Consider the following 23,588-nt stretch of genomic DNA (forward strand, 5'->3'; position numbering starts at 1 on the left):
ATATTATAATTATTTTTAGGTCCTTGGAATTTGAGTTCGTTTTTGCAAGCAGTCAACATTTGGTATTCCTTTTAATTTCTACTCTTTTAAGTGAATTGCAATCCTAACTACCGTTATATTACAGGAATGTAATAGAACATAGCGATTTCAGCACACGTTAGTGTCTCCTCTTAATGACAGTACTGCTCAGTACCAGTACTTACTAACAGGTATTATAGGTACTTCCTCGTGCTACGGTTCGATGCGCACGAGTCACTTGTTACATTAACTTTTTATTTCCATCAATTTCCTTAATTATTGACGTCATAGGACCAATTTCAGATGCGATTGGATGTTTTTTTTTCTGCGGGTATTGAAAATTTAATACAATCTAGTAAAAATGTACAAAACATTTGAACATAATTTCATAATTTATTCAGATAACTTTAGTAATTAACTAATTAAGTAAGGAAGTACCCCACGTTCGTCAGTAAATGGTTTACCTTATACTTATACCAACTGAATATTGGTTGTAACACTATTTTAAGCTTTTTTAGGGTTCCGTAGTCAACTAGGAACCCTTATAGTTTCGCCATGTCTGTCTGTCTGTCCGTCCGTCCGTCCGTCCGTCCGTCCGTCCGTCCGTCCGCGGATAATCTCAGTAACCGTTAGCACTAGAAAACTGAAATTTGGTACTAATATGTATATCAATCACGCCAACAAAGTGAAAAAATAAAAAATGGAAAAAAATGTTTTATTAGGGTACCCCCCCTACATGTAAAGTGGGGGCTGATATTTTTTTTCATTCCAACCCCAACGTGTGATATATTGTTGGATAGGTATTTAAAAATGAATAAGGGTTTTCTAAGATCGTTTATTGATAATATTAATATTTTCGGAAATAATCGCTCCTAAAGGAAAAAAAAGTGCGTCCCCCCCCTCCCCTCTAACTTTTGAACCATATCTTTAAAAAAATAAGAAAAAAATCACAAAAGTAGAACTTTATAAATACTTTCTAGGAAAATTGTTTTGAACTTGATAGGTTCAGTAGTTTTTGAGAAAAATACTGAAAACTACGGAACCCTACACTGAGCGTGGCCCGACACGCTCTTGGCCGGTTTTTTTAAATATAATATGTATGTATCGTACTGTACTCCTAAAACCTTTGGCTGTCAAATATATACAGGGCGTCCGATGTAGTATATTATGTTGAAATAGTACTTTATGTTATTTTAAGAGTCAGTACCTAATACTGTATTCAAAGATGAATCTGGGGACCGAACCGACTGATAATGTGAAAGAAAAACATCCCTATTCTTATGTAACTAATCGAAAGAATGGGTAATAAATAATAATTATTCTTAAGTAACATAATATTATAAAAGAAAGGAACCACGTAAAAGGTTTCAGTTATATATTATCCTATTTATGATATTCAAGTACCTTCATGTCTCATAGGCTTCGGACAACCTGTATATGTATTTATCATATTGAGGAATATTTAACAGAGCTGGATACCTTTAATTTTTATCTTATATAATCTATCAAATATCTGGGCAACCGAGCTTCGCTCGGTTCTGTTCGTATCCTTGACATGTGTCGCCATCTAGTTCAAAAATGAATAGTACCTACATCGAGCGAAAGAATTCTCAGCCTTAACAACACAACTACTCCACACGAGATGGCGCGCATTTCGTCACAAAAACTCAAATAGTGTATTTTTCTATTCGTTTTAGCCTTGACCTGTGTCGCCATCTAGTGTTTGCAATAAATAGTACTTACATCGACCGAAAGAATTCTGTCTTAACAGTACAACAACTGCACACGAGATGGCGCGCGAAGAAAAACGCATGAAAACTCGAAAATTCGCGTTTTCCGGGACCTAAGGATAAGTTAGACCGATTTTTCACCCCCAAAAACCCCCACATAACAAATTTCTGCGAAATCGTTAGAGCGGTTTCCGAGATCGTCAGTGTAAATAAATATATAAATAAATAAATATACAAGAATTGCTCGTTTAAAAGTATAAGATAAGTTTGAATTGAATTAGGTAGGTATCAAAAAACCAAGCCATCCCAGAAGATCTCATTCAGTAAAACAAATTATTCAAATATAAGCGTAGAACTAGGTACCTAACCTAGATGCAACCGTGTCTGTGTTTAAAAAACTTGACATAACCCTTTACGTGGCCGGTGTATTTGAATAAGTAGTTACTTGGTAAAATGCAGCATTTCCATATATACCAGCTGGTTGGCAATGTCATTTTAAACAAATGGTCCGATTTGACTAATCTAGTTACCCACCTGTACGACATTTACCCATACTAAACATATAATTTTAAAAATAGGCAATTAATTAAATGTACGAATTGTGTGTTTATTTGTATAATAATCCTGAATACGGGACGAGTAGAAATCAAAGGGGGAGGCCTTTGCCCAGCATTGGGACACAATATAGGCTTGTAATAATAATAAAATCCTGAATAAATCTTTTTCAATATTTATCATTAAAAATCATCAGTCAATAAAAAAAAAAATCATTTATTTCAGACAATACAGTCCATAGTATGTTAGTTACAGAAATACTTAAATTACTATGTTAGTACTTAAACTAAGATGTTGGGAGGTCCAGTGCCTAACAAGTGCACTATCCCATCTACCTGCCACTACAGCTAAGAGACTGTGGCGACTGTCGCGCACTCTGCGGAGCGTCGCGGCGCAGCGCTTGCGCAACGTCGCGTGGAACCCATCCACATGCGCGTCGGCGAACATGCCCGACGCGCTGCAGTAACGCGGCAGTCTCAACAGTACCCTCAACGCATCATTGTACTGTACACGTATGGCATTTATAGTACGCTGCGTATATTTCGTCCACAGGCTGCAGGCGTACAGCGAAGTACAGTAAGCGCGATAAAGTGTTATTTTAACTTGCGCTGTACACCTGCTGAACCTACGGGCGATCATATTAGCCCTAATAGCTAACGCTCTGCGCTCTCGCTCAATGTCTTCGTCGTCACGAAGGTCTTCGGTGACCAAATGCCTAAGATACTTGAACGTATAAACCCTCTTTAATTGTTCTCCATTCAAACGAATGGGTGGGACGTATGATGGGCATTTGCTCCCCGCCTTGAAGATCATGTACACACTTTTTTCGACGTTTAATCTTAGGTTATGTTTTATGGCATAAGACTCGCACTTTTCAATGAGTATTCTTATACCACCGACCGACGGGCTCAGCAATACCATGTCAATAAGAAATCAATTAATAAATAATCAGCTAAAAAATCTCAAAATTTACTTTCTATTACTTAGCTACTTTTGTGGCTAAAGTGCAAAATTGCATGCGTTTTTGAGGAATAAAAAAACTTCCCAAAAATCAATTACTGAATGCGAAGGCTTACCTTGTCATATCAATGAAAACCAATATTTATTCACGATTATTTGCTCTTGACATTAAAAATCAGATTATATTTTTAAACCCATGCCAAAATGTCCGTATTCAAAATGTCGCGAAGTCTCATTTGCTTAATAAGCGAGGGCCAGTTGATTGCTCACGAAATACATCTTAAGGGTATTTTCCAGTTTAATTCATGTACAATTCTTATGGAACTTCGCACACACATTCATACGGACTATTTAGATACGCACACTATTCATACCTCACATCACACACACACTTACACAACGGTTACATTACTCTAATTGTTGTTCTCTGCGTTCGTTTATACATATTTTTATACAATTAACGTCTATGGCAAACAAGCTTCGCAGGAATCGCAGGGCACCTGAATGGTAAGCGGTAATCGTAGGCTGTGAACGCATATGTGTTGAGTTCTCTACCATTGTTAGAGACAGTGGTAGGTATTTTGTTGCATGTGGATACAAAAATAGTCAACAGTGAAATCTTGTGCCTACCAGAAATATTTTTTTGACAAAAATGCATCTTATAATATTTTTTTGTCACCAAAGAGAATAACCGCATGCGCCGGTGCAAAAAGCATCATTATCTCTGACAAATAAATTTACGGTTCAAGGGCTGTCACCGATAGCGATTGATTGTTTTATTGCATCAACCAATTTATTGGTATTGGATAATGATGACACAAAATGGACAAGTCAATTAAGGTTTTATTTATTTTAACATGTGCAATTAATAGCCTTAAGGAATGTTATGGACGTTTTTTTGGGGTTCCGTGTTACTGATATTTTCGCAATGTTTGCAGTTTGTTAGGTACTTTACCCGGTATAAAATTTTATAAGTATTGTATAACACACACATACATAATCTCACGCCTTTATTCCGGCACATGAAACTGCTCAAGTTTTAATACCACTCTTACGCTGTGTCTTGCGTGGGCGCGCGACCGTCATGCGACCGTCGCCGTCGCGTCGCATCGCATCGCCTATCATCGATAGTTCATCGACGTCGCCTATCTAAGACACTTCCATAGAGATCGAAGGTTTGATTTCGTCGCGCCGCGTCGCGTCGCATCGCCGTCGCGCGACCGTCGTTCACGCAAGCCACGGCGTTAGTAATAGAGGATTGAAAGAAAATTGAATTGCGTTATAAGTTCCTAGCCTTCCCTCATCAGCTGATCACAGTTTCTCATACTTTTCATTCATATACGATAGACTTTTATGACACCCACGGGAGAATTTTTTTAGGAAATAATATATGTATAAAAAATGAATTGATCAGTGTTTTTTTTTGCTTTTTATGTAACAATATCACAGGACAAAACTGGGAGTCAGTAGATATAATTTCTTATTCAATCATAAGCAGTGATCGGACTACACTACACACATAAGGTTGATTATTCCGAAGACATCCAACCAATGACGATCTTTGATCATAAGTGATTGATTAAAGAGGTAATATTACAAAAACTAACTAAACTACGGATCTCTACAGTGGGCAGGGTCCGAAGGGCTTGGCTGTTTTTACGATCACCTACTCGTAGCAATTTGTACCTCAGTTGGCTATCTTGATACTATCTCTATTAACAAAAGATAGTTTGTCTGTACGTCGCTGTTCCATACAAGGAGCCGTCTTGCATTGGATACGGTGATGTATTAATATTGATAAGTGTTAATGTACGATCTATTGGCATTATTCCTCTTATGGGTAGGAGCCTAATGATTCTTCTTAGTACATTAAAATGTATGTCGTCACATAAATACGTCACAGAAACACATATTTGATTAAAAATCTCTAATAGTCGTTTCATTCATATATAAAAAAAACGAGGGAGTATATTTAGTTTTTTTACGTGGTAGGAGGCAAACGAGCAGCTTCGATGCAATGGACACCCGAAACAGCAATAGGACTGGAGGTGCGTTGCCGGCCTTTAAGATAGGACGCTGTTGTCTTGTCGTTGGACGGGTATTTTCAGAATTTGGGACCCCCCAATTAGCGTAAGTTGTTAACAAAAATTAACTCGCTGTCAGTTTTGTGACGACAATTAAGCATAAAATCTGTCTAAAAATCTACTTGTTTCGCATTCTGAATGTAGATAATCGCTTAAAGTTTATGTAATTAACACAAAAGCAATATTTGTATAGAAATTTCATGCTTAATTATCGTCACAAAACTGACAGTGAGTTAATTTTTGTTAACAACTTACACTAATTGGGGTGTCCCAAATTCTGAAAATGCTCTTACGTACTAACTTATAGATAGTTCAAGGAATAATTTATGCACAATAAAGCACGTCATATTGCTGACTAATGTATATCGAGTTTAAAGGGTTTATAGAACAGGAATGCTGACAATGAGGATGTATCACTATACGTATTCTAAGAAAATTCTCTGTCATATTATACTACTAGTACTAGGTACCGTTATGTACTTAGGAAATATCAAAGTGATTTGTTTGTATCGTATTATTGCATTAGATAAGCAGCTAGCGACCAAATTTAGGTAAGTACGTGCTTACTCTTTAAAGTATTAAAGTAGGTCCCGATGAACTACAGTATGGGGTTCTTCAAAAAAGGAGTTTACAAGTTTCTAATGGGTCGGCAACGCGCACGTGACACCCCTTGAGTTGCAGGCGTCCATAGGTTACGGTGACCGCTTTCCATCAGGCGGGCCGTATACCTGTTTGCCACCGACGTGGTATTAAAAAAAAAAGGTTATAAATATAGTAACGATTCCTCTGGAATCCCCATTACGGATTTTCCCTTATTCCTGTTAACACCATAATTTCTAACTAGACCAATATCCTCGTGTGATATGTATTTCCGCCTCTGCTATGTTCATAATTTAATATTTCCTGCGACTGTACAGTACTGTTCTGAATGTCAAGTATAAAAAAAAACCTTTAAATAGGGGCGAGCCAGGAAGACTTGAACTAGGTAATAAAATATGGACATGTTTGATTCAAAGTACTCAAAAAATTACATTAAATGCTAACATGGACCCCAGTTTAATGTCCAATTTTGTCTTCCTCTTTGCACTCAGAACCTGAAACATTATACTATTTAGAAAAAAAATACTAATTCTCAAAAATAATTTTGCAATGCAATTATTTAAATCTATGCACTTGACACGTTTTCCTGTCACGGGTGGCTGCGCAACGGTGACAGTGACCTTTCCTCCCCGAAATGTGTCAAGGGCGGCGCGCGCGCAGCCGTTGTTTCGCTTCTGCGCACCGCGACCGCAGCCCGATGCTGGGTTGGGATTTACAGACTGCCAAAAAAATCCTTGTACAAACAGTTTAATTAATTATGTCAATAGTTAAATTTTACGTTACGAACGCAATTTTTTCAACTTTGACATATTTAATGGCAGTTATATATTGCATATATTTTTTATTAAAAATGGTTTCTGTCTCCAATTTCTTTGGTAACATTTTAAAATAAATTTAATTTTGGTGATGCTAATCATGGTATTCCTGTTATGGAGTTGTACCCCCTTATTCATAAACGTTCAGTAAAGTTATCAAGTCGATAAAGTTCATTTGTCCCTTTCTATCACATCCATACGTCGGAAAAGGACAAACAAACTTTATCGGATTGATAACTTGAGTCAACGTTTATGAATAAGGGGGTTAAAATATAACCGCAGTTTAAGCTACAATAGTAAAAATACAAAAATATTATACCTACCAATATTATTTATTAGGCCAATGTAGAGGTATGATGTATTAATTTCCCCAAAAATTAAAAATACTCAGTTCTTTCCAGCAAATTTAATAAAATTATAAAGTCGCAAGTAAAAATCGAACCTTAATTAATAAATTACCTAAAAGTAATTTATTATGCCTGGATTTATTACCTTAAATGGCTAGAAAGATTTTGTTTCAAAGTTGTCATAATTGACGTCCGCGGTTGACAGACAAACAAAAGGCATCGGAAGGTTGCGCGTGCGCGTGCGTCACTTGCGCTCTTGACACAGCAGTTGTGGCTTGGTAACTGTAATTTGCGTAATTTGGCTATTTGGCCGTTTTGACCATACTATTTTTAGTACTGAATAGTTGTGTTGAATTCGTGCAAGATTCTGACGGCACAAAAAAGTTTCAATCGTAAAAAACTTTAATAAACAAATCACTATAGCCTGCCATAGATATAGCGTTGCCATTGTTTGTTTTTTTTTTTCTTTATCTTTAGTTATAATGACGATCGCATAAATTATTGTGAAAATCTTACAATATTTTTACTAAGGTACAGCGGGGAAAATGTCGACTGGGGGCAAATATAACTGGTCCATTTTTTCCATGTTTTACAATGTTTGCATTATTAAATAGAGCGTCCACCGGTTATAATATATGGTAAGCTTTGGTGGGCACATGTAGAACTTAACTCATGTAATAATGGAAAAAATGGATAAGTTACAATTGCCCCCAGTAGAAATTTGCCCCACTGTACCTTATTTGTAATAGAAATAATTAAAAGGGTAACGTTCAATTATTTATCACCTGCTAAATTAATAAGCGCCGGAATACTACGAGACTAAGACGATTTTATGTTTTTATTTTATTTTATTAATTTTAGTAGAAATTATAAAGTTAAAGCACACCTCGGACACTGGCGATCAAATAAATGAAAGAGGCGCGTTCCTAGCACACAGTCTAAGCTCCTGCAGGTGAACGCGTACTATGCTTGTATGAGTGAAATATGACAGGGGCCCGTTTCTCGAAAGGTACAAGCCTTGTATTACAAGTGTGGTTCCATGACAACCCATACGATTTGACAGTTCGCGCACTTGTAATACAAGGCTTGTACCTTTCGAGAAACGGGCCCCAGGTGATCTGTGAATAAAGAGATACAGTAAAGGTGACCCAGAACTGTTCGATAGGCGTAACTTAAAAATCACGGGAAAATCAGGCCAACTTCTTAATCCTCATGGTCAGATGCTGGAATCTTCGCACATGTTTGTTTGTATTTAAAATACCGTGCAAGTGCGGAAGGTCTCATTTAGCTCAAAGACGCTAAGTACGTCACTCGCGCTCTTGACACGCACCTGTTTGACCGACCTCCAACCTCCAACAATGCTTGGCTAAGTGCGAGGCGGTCTTGCATACCGAAAATCCTTAATCAGCGGGATCTGTCAGACAAAATCTTCGGACTGACATATTGTCTGTCGGGAAAATTTAAATAGTTTATCTGTGTTATTTTCGACGTTTCAAAGATTTTCGTACATGACATAAGTCCTAGAAAAAATCCATAGGGGGGTTATCTATTTAAGTATCTATGTTACATCATAGCAACGGAGACAGAGACGGGAGACATCAGAAAAAATTATAAAATTAATTCGCTAAAATTTTACATACATACATACAATACATACAATCACGCCTGTATCCCATGAAGAGGTAGGCAGAGCACATGAAACTACTCAAGTTTCAGTGCCACTCTTGGCAAATAAGGGGTTGAAAGAAAACGAAATTGTGACATTGCAGTGACAGGTTGCCAGCCTCTCGCCTACGCCACAATTTAACCCATATCCCACAGTCGCCTTCTACGACACCCACGGGAAGAAAGGGGTGGTGAAATTCTTAACCCGTCACCACCAAATTTTATTACTGAAATACATTAGACTCAAAACACGATGGTCACTTTTCTCATTATTTTATAGTCCACCCTCATATAATTCGCTAAAATTTTATTACTGAAATATATTAGACTTAAAACACGATGGTCACTTTTCTCATTATTTTATAGTCCACCCTTATATGATTGATGACCTTTACAACCTTAAAAGACGACTAAATAAACCATTAGAGATTTTTGATATCAAAGTATGTTTTCGTTGTTAGCAATCGCCACAATCTAGATTCTAGATCAAAAACTAGTTAAGACTTAATGCTAAGAACCGGTTCCTAGTGGCAGTTATAATTAACTTTGACACGGATAGGTTTAGCTGTACCTCTATTACTTCCTTTCACACGGCAATTTTTATATATTGTTGTAAAACAGTGGCCAACTGCACTGCGTGTATCTACCTATTAACAATAATGTAATTTTAATATTATAGTTTCCACGTATTTTAATATTGTAGTTTACAGTCGAAGTGTATAAATATGTTGCATACAAATTGTTCAAAAACCCCATAGTTCCTATGTCGGCGATAATGGACATATTTTGGAGTAACTAGTCTACCCATATTTTTACCCTGACTAACGTAGGCAAAGTTGTCTACCTTTTTCGATTTTTGGGTTCATCATCTTTCGATTTTTGCGGATTCCATAGGTAGGTTAATAAAATATTATGAAATGTGTAAACTGTTTTAGAAAAGGTCATATATATATATTTTTTAATACTTATACTAGCTTTATCCCGCGGCTTCGCTCGCGTTAAATTACAAAATTGCTTAATGCTCCATACAAACTTCCGCCCCGCATTTTAGGGAAGTGGGGGGGGGGGGGTTAGAAAGAGACAAAAAGTAGTCTATGTCACTGTCCATCCCTTTGTCGCATCCTGTCAATTCGTCGCTGCGTTTTGCCATGAAAGACGGACAAACAAACAGACACACACACTTTCCAATTTATAATATTAGTATGAATAGTAATCAAACGTTAAATACAAATCAATCGTTTAAGAGTTAACAAGCTTCTAGAAATTGTATGTGCTCAATTCTACTCGCCATTACCTTAACACACAGATAATAAAACCGCCAACACATTACAGCAATAGAAATGTGCACCACAGTCTATTAAAACTTATCTCGGACATCAAAGTGTCTTGCGTCAAAGCAATAAAAACCATCAAAGACGCTTCATTTCTATAGTTAAACTCAAACTGTAGTTAAACTGCAAAGGAAATGTCAACAAGACCTAAATTACGTAGAAGAATAATACCTCTGCCACACACTCGACGAGCGGCGTGGGAAATAGCGAGGGAAGTAGGCAGAGGCATGGTGTGGCTGCGCTACTCCTCATGCTGCTCGTTATGCTCCTCGTCATGCCCACCGCTCTCTATTTTGTCGGTGCATAGTAGAATAGAATAGAATAAACATTTATTCGTGAACACAGACTAGACAAAGAACACATAATAACAAGACAGAAAGTAATGAAGTGCCACGAAATGGCCTCATCTCAGCGTGTTGCTGGTGACTTCCAGCGCTGATCTTCCGATGAGACCATCAAGTGAGAAAGATTCACGGAGGGCAACAGACAGAAGAAATGCAAAACACATATACAAGAAAAATGGACTACAGTTAAAAATAATAAAATTGAAAACGTTACAAGAAAAATAACAACAGGCTGTGATGAAATGAAATGAAATGAAATGAAATATTTATTTTCCAAGTAGGCATATTACAATGCGCTTATGAACGTCAAATAAAACTACGCCGGCTCTAACCCTACGCCTCAGCCTCGAGAAGATTTCAGTCCCCCCTCAGTTGGAGGAGGGTATCCACTATGGGACCGGCAAGAAACTCGGCGGGCCACTTCTTTTCAAAACATTACATCTTATATTTAACATGCATTAAAAAAAACAAGATACAATTTAATAAGCAAAAGTATTCATAAAAAAAAAATATTAACACAAGAAATTATACAAAGTACAAAGCTATTATGATTATTAATAAGAGATGTTAGAGATGTATAGAGTCTCTAAGTGTCAAAGTACATCTAAAAAAATTATACATGAAGAAAAAAACCGAATAACTAAAATAACTTTAGAGTTGTAAAAGATATAAGCAAGATCTAAGTATACAAAAGAATAATAACAAACAGAACAGGACAGAACACATTAAATTAATTAAAAGAAAAAAGGAAAGCGTCATACACCAGATCGCACACACAGCGTAGTGTAGCAGAGGTATAAGAGTAGCTTGAACAGGTAGGAGCGGGTAGCTTTATTTGTCGTTTATAACTGTCTGGTTTTGAAAAAAAATGAAACTTAGTGACTTGGCCCAATTTACCCCAATGTTAATAGAGCAGAATTTCTTTCTTTGTCAAATTTGTTCACCATACTGTCAACCCTCAAAGAGATAAAACAGCACTTTGTAACCAATATATTGTAATTTCCCTTGAAGAACACGTCGTTATGTGTCATCCCATAAAATAAACAAAATATACATGAAAGCTTAAAAATACATATAAGCTAATAAGTAATTACTCGTATTACTTAACTAGTCGGACTTTGCCTAGACTTCAATAAAGACAGACGTTTCCTTGCACACATCTCACAAATTTAAAATACATAAGGCCATTTCTCAAAATTTTGGCACCGACAGGTGAAAGATTTGTGTTTTTTTAAATGTCGCATTTTTAAATTTTTTTTTGTAGGTATCGTTTGAATGCGTCTCAAACATTTCAAAAATGTCAAAGGCACCGATATCAATTAATTATTTTAGAAGTTATGATCGATTAAAATTCAGGTGAACGACATCATGATCAGGTGAAGGATAAATATACACAGGTTATCGACAACAGCAGCAGGTTAACGACAAATTGGTACAAATTTGTATGACACATTTGACAAGTTAACGACATGCGTCGCTAACCTGCGTCCGTAGTCGATCACCTGTAGTTAGGTGGTCATTCACCTGATATGGACGTCATTCACCTGCCCATCAGAATTATAATAGTTTCCCAAATCTCAAGGAAGGGGGTTCTCAATTCGTCAGTATTTTATTATTATTATTTTTTATGTTTGTTACTCGATATCTCCGTCGTTACTGGACCGATTTTGAATATTTTGTTTTTATTGAATGTATATTTTATATTTATAAAAATTAATATTTATTATGCACGTCAAAAAAAACACCATAACTATATATATATCGACTATTCAGGCCCACATGTATATATATACAGATTGGTCCCATTTTTATCAGAACCCAGTTCTGATGGGCTTCTGAAAAGGGAAATCTCCTCAAATCTTAAAGGCTATACTATATAGGCTATATAATGATTTTTTTTTTATACATATTAATTTTTTTTTATTTCACCATTTTTACAGATTATCACGAAAATTGAGGATATATATTGGAAACAAAATTACGTTAGTATTAAAGAAGAATATAATTTTTTTTTTATAAAAAAATTGATTAGTTAAAATAATCAAATAAAAATTGGCCGAACCCTCAAATTGCCGAGGGTGCTGCTTAATTGGTGTATTTAAAGCTACAAGTGACATACCTCATATTGAAGGCAATATAAGGGCCATTAATATTTTATACCCGACCTTTAAATAAAATTGTAATATAATAGCTACTCTGAAGTATAATGAAGTGACTTCACTTCAAGCAAGCACTTGCTTACTGACATGGTATTTAGACTATAATTAAGATTTCATTTTTTAAAGGGGGCAAAAACAAATGAAAAAATTAAAATATGTAAATAAATCACAGAAGAGTTACTTTTAATTATAAAAATATAAGGATACTCATATTCTAGATTATGTTTTAATACCCATTATCATTACTTATTGATCCGATTGATCGCCCCTCGTAATGGTTCATCTGGCTTAATGACAAGTGATCGACGTGTCGGTTTCCTGTCACTGAGTCGTTCACCTGGCTTTATCGCACAGGTGAAGGACACACACCGCAAAAAAGCAACAATCCTTTGAGAAATGCAGCCTAAACCGATATAACAGTAATACTTTTCTCATTTAACGCACAAAACAAATATTGAAGGTGTAAAAAAGTATTATTATGATTGGTAAATTTATCATTATTGTCGTCACCCTGTCCAAAAATGTCGTTCACTTGCCTATTTTAGCCAGGTTAACGATGCACAGGTGACCGACAAAATGCCAGTTATTTCGCCAAAACTCAAAAAGTATTTGCCGAACGAACTAAATATTTAGATGCCTAAAACTGAGCTACAAAATACGAAACATATGTGACAGTTAATGCAGTATCTCAAACAATAACGAAATTATGATTGACAGAATAACGACTACTTACCCGTTACAAACTCCCGTTCGAGGTAATTAAAATTTTCTATTTTCTAATCAAGGCGTAGTGAGCACGTGCCGTTGCTTGCAGGTGATGGCCGATACTGGCGGCTGCGATTCATGCGGGGTGGGGTGGCAGAGGTGGAGTAGGGATCGCACAGTGCTTGCGAGTTTGTCTCGACAGGTCAACGACAAAAACGGCCGTGGACAAACTTTAAAGCCAAATAACTTGGAACATAAGTGTAATATTATTATCAGATAGTCTAGTTTTAAAAGTTAAGGATATATGAAAATAAAATACAGCAATAAAGGTAAGTAAAGTTAATAATTTGTGTACTTTTAACAACTCGAAACATGAGTACTCCGCGTTGGGACACGGAAGGTGAACGACAAAACTTAGTTACAATTATTATTTATTTCATTAATATAAAATTAATCGGTTTCAAAGCATCAGGCCTCTATGTAAAAACTGTCTTTTAATGTGTATTGATAATTTATTTATGAAGATATTGTATACTAAAAAAAAAGTTCTAACATAAACGTACTGACAGGTGGGGGTGGCAAAATTTTGAGAAATGACCATAAGACTTTAACTAATCACAGCTTTCGCGGTCAATGCTAATCCATTTAAGTAATTTTATCCTTCTAAATATACCTAAAAATAAAAATACCTAAATAGATCCTCTTGGCACGGCAGTATCAACTCGGCTACTAGACTGAGTGACGTCAGTTCTAGCGGTCTACCACATGAGGATTTGCCGCTATTGTAGAGTGCCACTAGATTATGGGAATCCCTCTTGTGGAATGTGGAATTCCTGGAAACAGGAAATTCTTTTTAGGAGCAGTTGATCAGTTGAATTGCCTAAAGTTGTGCTTGATAGTTTTAGTAGGATTGGCTGAATTTTTTTTCACAATAGAGACATTTGTCTCCCGACAGTGACACTTAATTGCTTGTACAACAAGGAAATATTGACGCTGAGTAACATTGTTACTTATAAAGCTAGAAATAGGCACAGAATTGTATCTTCCTTTAGCTCAGCAAGCCGGATTCTTGTTTACAGCCTTAAAAACGTGCTAGAGATAAACATCTTTCGTCATAATGAAATTGTTCAGGACAGGCGATGCATCGGTTCCCACATACTTCATGGACACAGATAATAGATGTTATTATTGCCTTTGTTTTTATGCAACCCTGGTAGATAATAGTATTTATATTTAGATTTAATTACTGGCTTAGGTGTTTGATAATTCAGCCATCATACGCATATTACGCATCATTCTCTAGATAAAGAATTTGCACTTGAAAAAAGTGAGATTTTTAGAGCTTCAGATTATTTTGAACTCAGACCTCGGTGGTATGTGAAGTACCTTAGATGTTGTAAGCTTTAATTGGATTAGTAATGATGTTTGTTTTCCTTCTGAATGGTTTCAATCGATCGTACTCTATATAACTGCAAGGAGTAAAATGGACAGTTGAACAAAGCGTTTAAAATAAATACTGCTACGGTTCAACCGTACAAAAATTGTTTGTAAAACCATTTGTTTAACAGTGGGTGAAAATCGCCTATTAATCACGTGATTATAATTATATTTCTTGACCCTGACTTAAGTAACTCATTTCTGCATCTGCAATTATGAATAGCGGAACTCTTCTATAGATTACTGTCGCCATTTGACTTCATCGTATCGCGGTTATTTTCTGCTTGAATAATAGTATGTTAACTGGTAGAGACTGCCTTTTGCCACTAAGTTCACCTATTTATTACACACAAGTTAATTAAAAACTTAGGTCAGTAATTGGGTCGGGTTACCAGTTTTAATTTTAGGTATCCTAGGTACTTACTTACCTTACACAAACAAACAAAAAAACACGAAATGTGTTTTGACAAGCATCGGATAATATTAACCTTTATTCACAAGTCATTCAAAATCGACATGACGTAGCAACTGTGTATCTACAGCACAGACACATAATATCTTGTTCTAAATCACGATCTTTTTGTAATTTCTTACAAGATACTAATTTAGTAACTTTATTCGTAAATCGCTTAAATTACAAATTCGACGTCAAAGTGAAAGGATCCATTGGAAAATTTAAATTAATTACATACTTTTGTTTCCGACATAAAATGTAGGTATGTTGTCAGTTTCTCATCATTTTCCTGATTTACGTGCTTCCATACTCCATCAAATCATGTTGAATGTCTAAAAAGATTGACGCAGTAAAAGATTAAAATTATATTAAATACATTTGAAAACCATAAAAGGAATCATCATCCCACGTGAGTTATATCACTGACTGATTTCACCTCTACGAAGGGTGATAAATACGCAAGTATACAAGTAATAGCAATTACTCTCTCGCACTATCAATAACCTTGGTTTTGTGATAAAAAGGTAACGCGCGACGATCTACATACCTTGAATCGCATGTATATATATAGCCCGGCGCAAGACAGGTACGTAAAACGTGTTACGTATTTGCTGGGTCATTAGCCTACAAATGGGGTAGGTCTGACGTAAATACGTGCACTTATTGAACTGTTAATACATTTTTAAGTGAGTTACGCAAATTATGTGGAACATCGTAGAATTATAAATAATAAGGGCGCTTTAAGGTGAGGGCTGAAACTGCGTATTTCAGAGCCATAGTAGGGCATGAAATGAATGATCATTAGGTGTAAATGCTTGGACCATTTTTTAAACTTCGTAACTTTGTTTAGATTAGTCAGGAACGGAAAATAATATGTCAAAAGTTCCCGGCCCTACCTCGTGAGCCGGTGGGGAAGGAAGGGTTTAAAAAGCCTATTTTTTCGGATTTTTGATTACATCTCGGAAGCCTTACATCGTTTATCAAAAAACTAATCGAATTTGCTACACGTTTTATGCATTTTTCCGCTGCAAGTGCGCGAAATATCCGCACTTGAATGTTTTTCAGAAGCTCTTGAAGTAAAAACTAAAAAACAAATACTGTAGAGGTACTTATAATAATTGTATTTATTTTAAATTGACAATAGATGGTTCATCATCATCATTAGGGCTGTTAGATCTTTTCAGATGATTTATACATCGTCTGTAGTACGTAAGGAACAACGTCTCGTTACTAAACAATTGATTATGAAATAGTTAATTACTCGTAGATGCTTTTCCAAGTGTAGACTTTAAATCATGTTGCTCAGTTAATAACATAATGTAATTTCTTTCAGTATAAAACTTCATTCGTCATCTTACATAAATCATTCAATACTTGGGTAATCCTTTCAACTGTAATTATATCTGTAATTTAGTAGATTTATTAAAATGCGGAAAACGGAGTGTAATGGGATACTGAAGAAATAATGATCTGTATTTTAACAATTATCGTCATGGTGCATAATATGACGCACACAAACAGTTCTGGAAACCTCTATAGTCAGCAATTAAACTACAGGGTGTAACATTAATGCTGGTGATCCATTTAAGAGCATAACCGGTATCGAATAGCGGTTACGAATACCACTTCCTTTTTTTAAAATAAACACCATGAAAATTAAAGGTACTATAGAAGGTAATGTATAAGCCGTAGGATTTATCTCCGGCAATTATGTTACATAGTGTATAGACGGAATTAGGTCGTAAACATATACTTACTGGAAAATATTATTATTCTACGAGGCAAAGGAAATACAATATAGTTAAGTTATCAATATAGGAAATATAATTAAGTTATTATTAGTTTCCAAATGCTGCTGGGAACTAAATTTGGCGCCAATTATGAAACTTCTGTACAATAATTATTCTAAAATGACATATAATACGTTTTATTTACGTTGTTATTCCATTTTTTCTACTGCGTCGTGCACAGATAAGACTAGACAAGACATAAATGTTTTATAATCGACATCATCTCAACGCAACGCGAAGAAATTATGTAACATATGCGACCTTCAAATTGCTAAAGTAGGTAATATTATTAATTTATTGCTATTACATAAAAGTTATCGAGAAAATCACGTGTCAGATTACAGTTGAATAAATTATGTAAAATAATAACCAGGGGACATTTAAGACATTTTCACAAAGTCATCTATTATAATATATCTCTTGTGGCGAATTACGGTATCATTTGACAGCATTTTTTTGAGGTTAATAAATATACGTGATTTATTTATGCAGATTTCTCCTTTTTTTTTAACCAAGTGATAGGTACCTACGTATGTAATCGAGATATGAAATCATAGATTTTGCCATCGAATCCATACTAATATTATAAATTGGAAAGTGTGCGAAACGGAGCGACGAATCAACGTGATTTTTTTAGGTGGAGATAGTTGAAGGGATGGAGAGGTATAGGCTACTTTTTGTCTCTTTCTATCGCAAGCGTAGCCGCGGGCAAAAGCTAGTATAAAATAAGTACCTACATAATCCTGAGCCCATGACCAAACTAATACACATTAATTAAAATTTCAATTCAGTGTCAGGTCACATGCATCAGACGTCATCCGCGTATCATATTCTAAAATTCTAATAACAACATCAATAAATGATAACGCGCATGGAACGAAGTGTCAATGAATACATCTAGGCAAATTTTCGCATCACGTAAACTCCGCTGTAAAACTATGACATAGTATCGTCATTTACTTAGAACATGGACCGCCCCCTAACCGGTATCCACCAATGCGTTGACGTCCCGGCATTGACGTCACCTGCGCCTGCGGTCTCGACTACTCAGTTTGTTGCTTTATATTACCAACTCTATGGTTGCAGCAGTCAGTTCGTGTTTACTTAGTGCGTGATATACCCGTGTTTTTGTGAATTTTGTGCAAGATGTACGTCGCCGATATTTGTGTCAATATTGAGGATTTCATGGATGTGGTGTACTGTGCTTACGTGAAGACACATAGTCCGAGTAAGGTCTGTGATAGTTGTTTATTGTTATCTAGACTTTTGTAAGTTGTGTACATAAGTACCGAATTTTGTTACTTCAAAAATATTTTGAAGCCTCAATATAATAAATAAATAACGACAGATAATAAGTCTTTGCCCTTTTGAGAGTTTGTACTTGGACAGGTACCTCGTAGTTTTTTTTTGTTAGTAGCGTATACTTAATATGTACTATACTATGAAACAACTACTTATAAACTATTGTAACATTATATTTTCTAAATATGGCGAATTAATATCTTAGTGCAACTTAAAAACTCATGCAAGCCAGTAATTGGATATTTAAGCAATTAGGTAGTTTCATTTCTGCATTTAATTAACACAAAGTAGGTACTCGTATACAAACATTGACGATAATGATATACTTATTGAGAATATTTTCCTCATTATATACCCATATAAACCCTATAATGTATAGTTCTAATAATTATTTAATTATATATGTACGCAGATATTTACCCTTATATACATACATGACCGCATTTATAACGAACATATTTAAGTACTTACGTATATAGATTACCTAAACCACATTCTATGAAAATATTTCTTGAGATTTTGTATATGAATTACAAACCAGCCCGGAAAATATTTGAATTGAACTCAACCATTATAAACAGCATAGTTAGTTGGGGGCACGTTGGGGGCTATAGCAAAATTTTGCTTTCTCTAAGTGGAAATACTTTGAAATACAGAACAGCCCCAAAGGTTTCACAAAAGTTTACAAATAGTTATCCACACATATCAAAAACCAACCCAAAGATGCACTGCGGGAAAATACATATAAAGAGCCATCCCCCACACTAGCGTCTCCCGAGCGTCAGCGTATTGTCCATTCTATGACTGGTGCTCGACGCAAAGTTGGTGTAACTGATCAGCGACGCTGGACTTACTAGACGCCGACGCTCAAAAGACGCTAGTGTATATTTTGCGCTTCCTTATCCGTATCTGGGTACGTAGCCGAATGGCAGAAACGCTCATGAAACGAAACGCTCGTAGACATCTATCTATATCGCTCTTGCGTATTGGCGCGACAGATCCAGACTACCTTTCGCGGCGTTTCGTTTTCGTTTCGCGTCGCAGAAATGCCATTCGGTTACGGCACCTGATCGGGACCACATTACCCAATATGTGGTTCCGACACTTCCGATGAATGATGGAAACGTGAAAGCTGACATTCTTCACTGATATGAATGTAAGAAAGTTAAGTCTCGATGAGTGTTTAACTGTTCATTATTAAGAGCATGTCTCCTATTGAAACAGTAGTAAATAGCGAAGTAACAGATGATTCACACGAGAACGGGACGTAGCGGGTAGATGTGTCAATTTCTATAGGAGTCACGGCATAACCCGGAGATTGCGTGTCATTTCCTATAGAAATTGTCACATCGTCCCTGTTTTAGCATGAGTCATCCCTAAACCTTCACCTCTGGATGGGTACAACTGTCGAAGTATTTTCTGGACTGTTTCTGTTTTTCAAATATGGGCACAGACGGTGACGCATGCGCTATAAACAACTTTGGCACCTACTCCTTCCCGAGAATTATCATACGCCAAAGTATCTTAACCTTTATTGGTATGCTCTAACGCTCATGTCGTATTTCACGACCTTGAAGATTTTCAGGTTGCTATTGCTGGGTGATAGTACCTGTATACAACTTTTGTAGAGATGTATGGTAAATGTATGCAAAAAATATGATAATAACCCTTCCAACGGACTGTAGTAGGTACTATATTTCTTTCCTGTTCCTGATAAATAGTTATGAACTTCCATGGATACTTTACTGCGTAAAATACATTCTCGCCACATTTGTTTTCATTTGAGCAGCTCAGTAGCTAGTGTCTAAATCCCTTATAATAATTGCACTTTTATCCGAAATTTCTTTGTCCATTCAGATTCCATAATATCCAAGAATTTAATTTGTTGCCATATATTGGTTACTTTTCGATTAAGTGCATTTTCAATATGAATATGTACGAGCACGCAACAGTTTTGCGCTCATACTTAGTATGTACATAACTTTTTTTATGTTATTATGTTTCCAATCCATCACACGGTTTCAACACACGTGTTTATAACCGGTTTTTTCTCTTTCCAGCAATCAGAAAGATGGCGTAAGCTGCGGAACATCGTCCAATGGACGCCCTTCTTCCAGACATATAAGAAGCAACGGTATCCCTGGGTGCAGTTAGCTGGGCACCAGGGGAACTTCAAGGCGGGGCCTGACCAGGGAACCATACTCAAGAAGCTATGTCCGCAAGAGGAGAAATGTTTTCAGGTAATTTTATGGAGATATAAGATACACCTTGATATTTTCTGGACTTGGTATCCAGTGATGATGAGTTTAAATTTTAAACAAGACTGTATTTTTTCTGTTCTTTTTTTATTTCCAAGCTTACCTATGTTATTTTGTTAAGGTTATTTGCATGAAAAACTTACGCACTCGCGATTCGAGGAAGTGCATTAAAATTACAAATCTATCTACAAACTTTCAACTTGATTTCGCGTCTTCAGCTTTTGTTGCGTATGTTAGTGGTAAAATTTACGTTTTTGTTTGAAGAAATTGTCACTTCTGACACTGACGGTACCATGTCGCACATCTTACTCACACCACAGTATAATAAAGAGTACTATCGTACAGTATGGCCACTCCCGCTCCCCGCTGAAAGCGCCGCCCACCCCCTCTCGGTTACCTCACAGTTACCGCCTGTCAAAAACGAGAACAGTCAACCTGTTATATCTCACTCATACAAGCATGGTACGCGTTCACCTACACGAGCTTAGAATGTGTGCTAGGAACGCACCTCTTTCATATATTTGATCGCCAGTGTCCGAGATGTGCTCACACCTTAGGAGCATTGTTCGAATACGGTAAAAAAGCAGCGCTCTGCTTTTAGTACGTAAGCAGGACGTTCTACATCCCTTTAACGGTCACATGTAGCAAGCAGTGCCTACCTTCTACAGTGCCTACATCCCCTAAAAGGTCAATGTAGACTTTACACTTTACAAGATACAAGGAAGATTTGAAGATTACTCAGTAAAACCGCATGACTAACCCATGAATGAGATTTCTAATTACTCCTTAACTGGTGCCATTCTTTTGTTTCAAAAGTTGCTGTTAATTTTCCGCATACGCAACCATATGTGGTACAGCTACTAGGAATTGTGACAAATGGTTTTCCAGTGTCACAGCCTCATTTTTCTTAATTTCTCTAGTCTTTGTGAGTCATAAAAAAATATCGGAGGATACATGGCGTCGGCTAATGTTGCAAACCTCTTATCTCCTCGGAAAAACGTTAGCCAGCCGGCGTATCATGCTGCCAATTTTATCACTTATCCACGTGGATAAGACATCTGTTACTCTCACACTGACATACTTGCTAAAGCGTGACGGATGCTTTATCCACGTGGATAAGTGATAAAATTGGAAGCATGATACGCCGGCAGGTAGCAACTTTATAGTTGTCAGTTAAAGTTGATAATGGAGTTACGAGGTTTGTGGATTCAGACCATGATATGTAGACGTGTTTTATTGCACGTAGTCTGTCATTAAAATGTTGATGTGATTTGGAATTCGCATAAGTGGATCGAATCCTTATTTAGACTTGAAGAATTTATAATGTTGCCGCGTTTTTTATGATAATTATATTAAGTTCCATTAAAATATTATTTGTCTCTTTATAGCCTCATTATAGTCATTACTATTATAGCGTAATATGCATTTCTTTGTTTTGAAAAAATATTTATTTCTATCGATTTTTTTATTTGCGATATTATTTATGACGTATTTTTATTTTCTCTAATAGGTATTCAAAGTTTATTTAAGAAAATATAACTCCGTCCCTGATATTTCTTCCATTTTAATAATATCTCTTGTAATACTACTGTTTTTTCTTAAATGTCATACATATGACAATAATAATGTATATTCAGGGATTTTGACGATTCAAAATGCGCACTTACCTACTTAAAGGTTTCGTCGACGCCATGGTTTTACCCAGCTACTTGAACTCCTTATTGTTGACGAAAGATGATTTGCATAGCGCAAAAAAAACAATAAGTGTCAAACAAATCACTATAACAAATATGCATAGATATTACATAGGTAATATTTGGAAATAGAGCTTAAGAACTCATCACCTTTTTTTTCATCTTGCTAATGAAGGATAAAAGGTTTCTGAAATAACAATTCGTAGCTATTTTTGGAAAAATAACTAAGAGTGCCCAACATAGGAAGTTTACGGCTGCATGGGAATCAATTATGTTAAAATAGATTTGAGTTCTGACCATTCCAGTTAGTCGTTTGACGTCAGCCATGATAATTTGTTAGGCATGCGTCATAGATTACTTTATTTTTAATTACCAAACTATTTCGATAAAAAAACAGTTCAACGACTGATTATGTTTTTGCTTTTATGAGCTGTTTAAAGGGTCGTAAATTATTATCATTGACTATGCTTAGCAAATTTATAAGATACAGATTCTCGGTAAAGCCTGACTAGTCCCTTTAGCACAACTTGCCTTGTCGGGCGCGAGTCCAGACATCAAGCGCGACTTCAAGTATGGATTCGCGCGCGACAAGGCAAGTTGTGCTAAGGGGACATATATATATGACTATTGTCAGGAGGGCGCTGTTATTCTGATATATGGAGTGACATTTCAGTTTAGTATGAAGAAAATAGTTCTAATGAAATATCGCAAGATGGCGCGTAGTCATATATTTCTGCTGCCGTAGCCGAATGGCATTTCTGCCGCAAACCGAAAACGAAACGCCGCGAAAGGTAGTCTGGCTCTGTCGCGCCAATACGCAAGAGCGATAGAGACAGATATCTACGAGCGTTTCGTTTCGTGAGCGTTTGTGTCATTCGGCTACGGGGCCTGGTCAGGCTTTAATGGTAGAAATGTATTAATGGAAAATGAGGACTACGCTTGTGTGGAGGGAGACCCTTTCCTCTTAAGTTCAAGCAAGATATGTGATTTCGAAGGGTCTCTAATTTGTATTTTTTTTTTCGTTTCAGTTGCTGATGAAAGACATTCTACGGCCATTTGTCCCGGAGTACAAGGGCCAAGTCACTTGCGACGATGGAGAACGTATCCTTTTTGATAAAAACATTGATTGAATGAAAGCAAAAGTTCCGTTTCAGATAAGGAAATGATTTTCGCGCATTTACGTACATTTATAGTGCATTTTACTATTGGATTTAGTAATTTTTGATTCTGACACAAAATCAATAGCATAGATAAATATTCAAATTTCTGATTCAGGCTATCTATTTTATTTTACTTGTTTTAACTGTGATTTCCTCAACAACCTGGCAACCTGTCACTGC

The 23,588-nt window shown here is 36.2% G+C and overlaps 1 protein-coding gene across 3 annotated transcripts in view; it reads left to right on the forward strand.

The window, feature by feature from the left end:
• LOC125235427 (inositol-trisphosphate 3-kinase A) overlaps window positions 1-23,588 on the forward strand; it is a 215,009-nt gene that overhangs the window by 187,466 nt on the left and 3,955 nt on the right. For all 3 annotated transcript variants that reach the window (XM_048141984.1, XM_048141986.1, XM_048141985.1), the window contains 2 exons: window positions 20,357-20,536; window positions 23,277-23,349. In XM_048141984.1, coding sequence (XP_047997941.1) covers window positions 20,357-20,536; window positions 23,277-23,349 — 253 coding nt within the window. The remainder of the gene's footprint in view (window positions 1-20,356; window positions 20,537-23,276; window positions 23,350-23,588) is intronic.

This window comes from Leguminivora glycinivorella, chromosome 17 (genome assembly GCF_023078275.1).
Source record: "Leguminivora glycinivorella isolate SPB_JAAS2020 chromosome 17, LegGlyc_1.1, whole genome shotgun sequence".
Taxonomy (NCBI): domain Eukaryota; kingdom Metazoa; phylum Arthropoda; class Insecta; order Lepidoptera; family Tortricidae; genus Leguminivora; species Leguminivora glycinivorella.